This window comes from Scylla paramamosain, chromosome 35 (assembly GCF_035594125.1).
Source record: "Scylla paramamosain isolate STU-SP2022 chromosome 35, ASM3559412v1, whole genome shotgun sequence".
In the NCBI taxonomy this organism is placed as follows: Eukaryota; Metazoa; Arthropoda; class Malacostraca; order Decapoda; family Portunidae; genus Scylla; species Scylla paramamosain.
Window position 1 is genome coordinate 1,733,557 of NC_087185.1, and position 2,954 is coordinate 1,736,510.

General features: G+C 43.4%; 1 protein-coding gene across 1 annotated transcript; it reads left to right on the forward strand.

Annotated features, from left to right (window-relative positions):
- The first annotated feature begins 1,123 nt into the window (after window positions 1-1,123).
- On the forward strand, window positions 1,124-1,720 carry LOC135090396 (uncharacterized). Its single transcript, XM_063987150.1, has one exon. It carries the CDS (start codon window positions 1,124-1,126, stop codon window positions 1,718-1,720), a length of 597 nt encoding a protein of 198 aa, XP_063843220.1.
- Window positions 1,721-2,954: the final 1,234 nt, after the last annotated feature.

Here is a 2,954-nt window from a genome sequence, read left to right on the forward strand (position 1 = left end):
AAACAAACAAACAAACAAACAAACAAAACCTCGGATATTATTACAGGAAACATAACATTAAAATAAATAAATAAATACACAAAATACCAGTAGAGGGAACACGGGAGGGAAGGAGAGAAGTAATACCAGAACTCCGAAAAGAACCAACAAACCAGGGATCAATTTCTTTACGACCCTCACATGTTTTCGAATCCCGAGACTCACTTTGCGAGTCTTTTGGCCTCATCAAAGTCACCTGTGTTTGTTGATGCTTCTCTCCCATCACAAACTTTCCCATCCCTATGAACTTTTTCCCGTTTTCAGGAAGGGAAGATTTTAGTTATGATCAAAGGTAGCCAGAGGGAGAGGAAGGGAGGAGGGTGTTGTAGCGATTCCTTCGTGTCATTCCTGCCAAACTAGACGAGAAAGGGGAAGGAAGCTTTTGGGAAGAAGGAAGAAAGACACGTGAAGAGAGACAGAGAGAGAGAGACAGAGAATCAAAGGAGCAAGGAAGGAGAATTAGGTTACGCACGCACCAAAGGGAGGAAAGGAGGAGGAGAAAAGTGCACGACGGGATGCGGAGAGAGAGACACAAGAGAGGGAGTCACAAAGAGGGAAACGAGGGAGTCTGAAAAATCAATTGTATCAGAAACAAGCGAGTGTCAGAGAATGGAATCGAATTGAGGACAAGAGACTGAAAAGCTACACACAACATCAGAGAGAGAGAGAGAGAGAGAGAGAGAGAGAGAGAGAGAGAGAGAGAGAGAGAGAGAGAGAGAGAGAGAGAGAGAGAGAGAGAGAGAGAGAGAGAGAGAGAGAGTTACAGAACCACGAAAAAAGAAAAAAGAAAAAAAGAAAAAAGTGAAAATTTATAAAACCACACGCAGAGAGAGAGAGAGAGAGAGAGAGAGAGAGAGAGAGAGAGAGAGAGAGAGAGAGAGAGAGAGAGAGAGAGAGAGAGAGAGAGAGAGAGAGAGAGAGACCCAACACATTTCTTTACCCGACTTTTGAAGACGAAAAAAGTATCAAAGTGGAAGGGAGGAAGGAAGGAAGGGAGGGAGACTGAAGAAAAGAGAGAGAGAAAGAGAGAGAGAGAGAGAAAAAAAAAAGCTGGCTGATCTTAAGGTAGAAGAGGCAGGCAGGGATGAGCGTGAAGCCTCTCCCAGCCTCTCCCAGCCTCCCCCAGCCTCTCCCAGCTCCCCCCAGCATTCTACAGTTTCCCCCAGCCTCCCTTAGCCACCTAAACACTCCCCTTAGCCTCTCCAAGCCTCTAACGTTTGTTCTAACCTCCCCCAGCTTCTCCCAGCCTCCTACTGTTGCTCCCAGCCTCTCACAGCCTCCCCGAGCCTTCCCCAGCCTCCTACAGCCTCTCCCAACCTCCTCCAGCCGTCCCAGCCTCCTAAAGACCTCCCTTGATCTCTCCCAGCCTCCTACAGTCACTCCCAGTCTCTCTCAGCCTCTGCCAGCCTCCTTCAGCCTCCCCAGCCTCCTCTTACTCTCTCCCAGACACCTAAACAGTCTCTCCCAGCTGTTCCAGTCTCCCCAGGACTTCCCACACCCAAACCGGCCTCTAGTCTCCCCCAGCCTCCCCCAGCCTCCTCTAGTTAGCTATCTCAGCCTTACACAAACCTCCCTCAGCCTCTCCCAAGGTCTTCAAGCCTCCCCCCAGCCTCCCACGGCCTCCCTCAGCATCCTCTACCTCCCCCAGCCATGCCAGTCAACACATCGCCCTCGGGAGTAAACACTGGGCGGCGGAGTGACTCAAGGGCCGCACGCACACCCAAACACACGCGGAATTGGGTCATGTCCTCCTGCGTCACCAGAACGTCTCATGTGAAGAGTGTTTGCATAACGCGGCGCAGGAAGGAGGCTGGGAATACACGGCGGTTCAAACTAACACTCGGAAAAGTTGAGGTTGTTTTTCTTATTTTATTTATTTTTTTCTTTTGTGTTATGAGTTTTTTATCTACGCTTAAAGTGTTTTTTTTTAAGAGTTTGATGTTTGTTTTATTTTTTTTATTTATTTACTTTTTTTTTGTTTTGTTTTATTCCACGTTAGTTTATAAAGAGCCTCGAAGAAAAAGCCGATTTTTTTTCGTGGTATGTGTCTTGTCTTGTCTTGTCTTGAAAAAAGTATTGATTTGAGAGTCATCATATATTTAAACACAGAATTTAATGCTCATCTATCAAATCCTCTCTATTTTTTTCTTTTGTCTTTGTTTTTACGTGAATGACAACAATTTTTTTTTTTCAACCTCTGTGGAAACTCATATTACTTAAGGTCAGAATTTAATGTTTATGTATAATGTTTATGTAGCAGATCCTCATTTTTAACGTATCTGGTAACAAAACTCCCTTGATCTATACTGAAACGACTATATTTATTTAACATTTCGCAGTATTTTGTAACTTAAAAAAATAAATAAGTAAATAAATACATACTTATCTTGTTATCTTCACAAATGCTTAGTTAAGACAGAAAAATAAAACTAGATCTACAAAATCATCTTTTCTAACGCATCTGGTAATAAAATTCCCTTTACTTATATTCAAACCACTAAACACTCATATATTTAACATTTTCACCGCATTTTCTAACTTAAAAAAAAAAATGCACTGTTTTCCTCTTGTGTTTCCCTCTAAGTCCCCCTCAGACAACTCTCCCACGTGCTGACTTATGACAAAAGTTCCCCAAGACGCATTCTGTATCTTCATTTTTTTTTCCAGCCGGTCTGCTTGTTTATTTATACTCGTTTCTATTTCAGGCCTCCAAACACCCCTGAGGAGCCCGCGCGGGACCGTTTTCTTCTCTGGCAACAAGACGCATTGCAGGGAAGACTTAAAGAAAATGTAGGTACTGTGAAGAATTTCATTTCATTTTTAAATTTTTGTGGCGTAAGACTTAAATGAGAAAGTTTAAAGGTAGCGTAGGATGAAAAGGTATCTCTCTCTCTCTCTCTCTCTCTCTCTCTCTT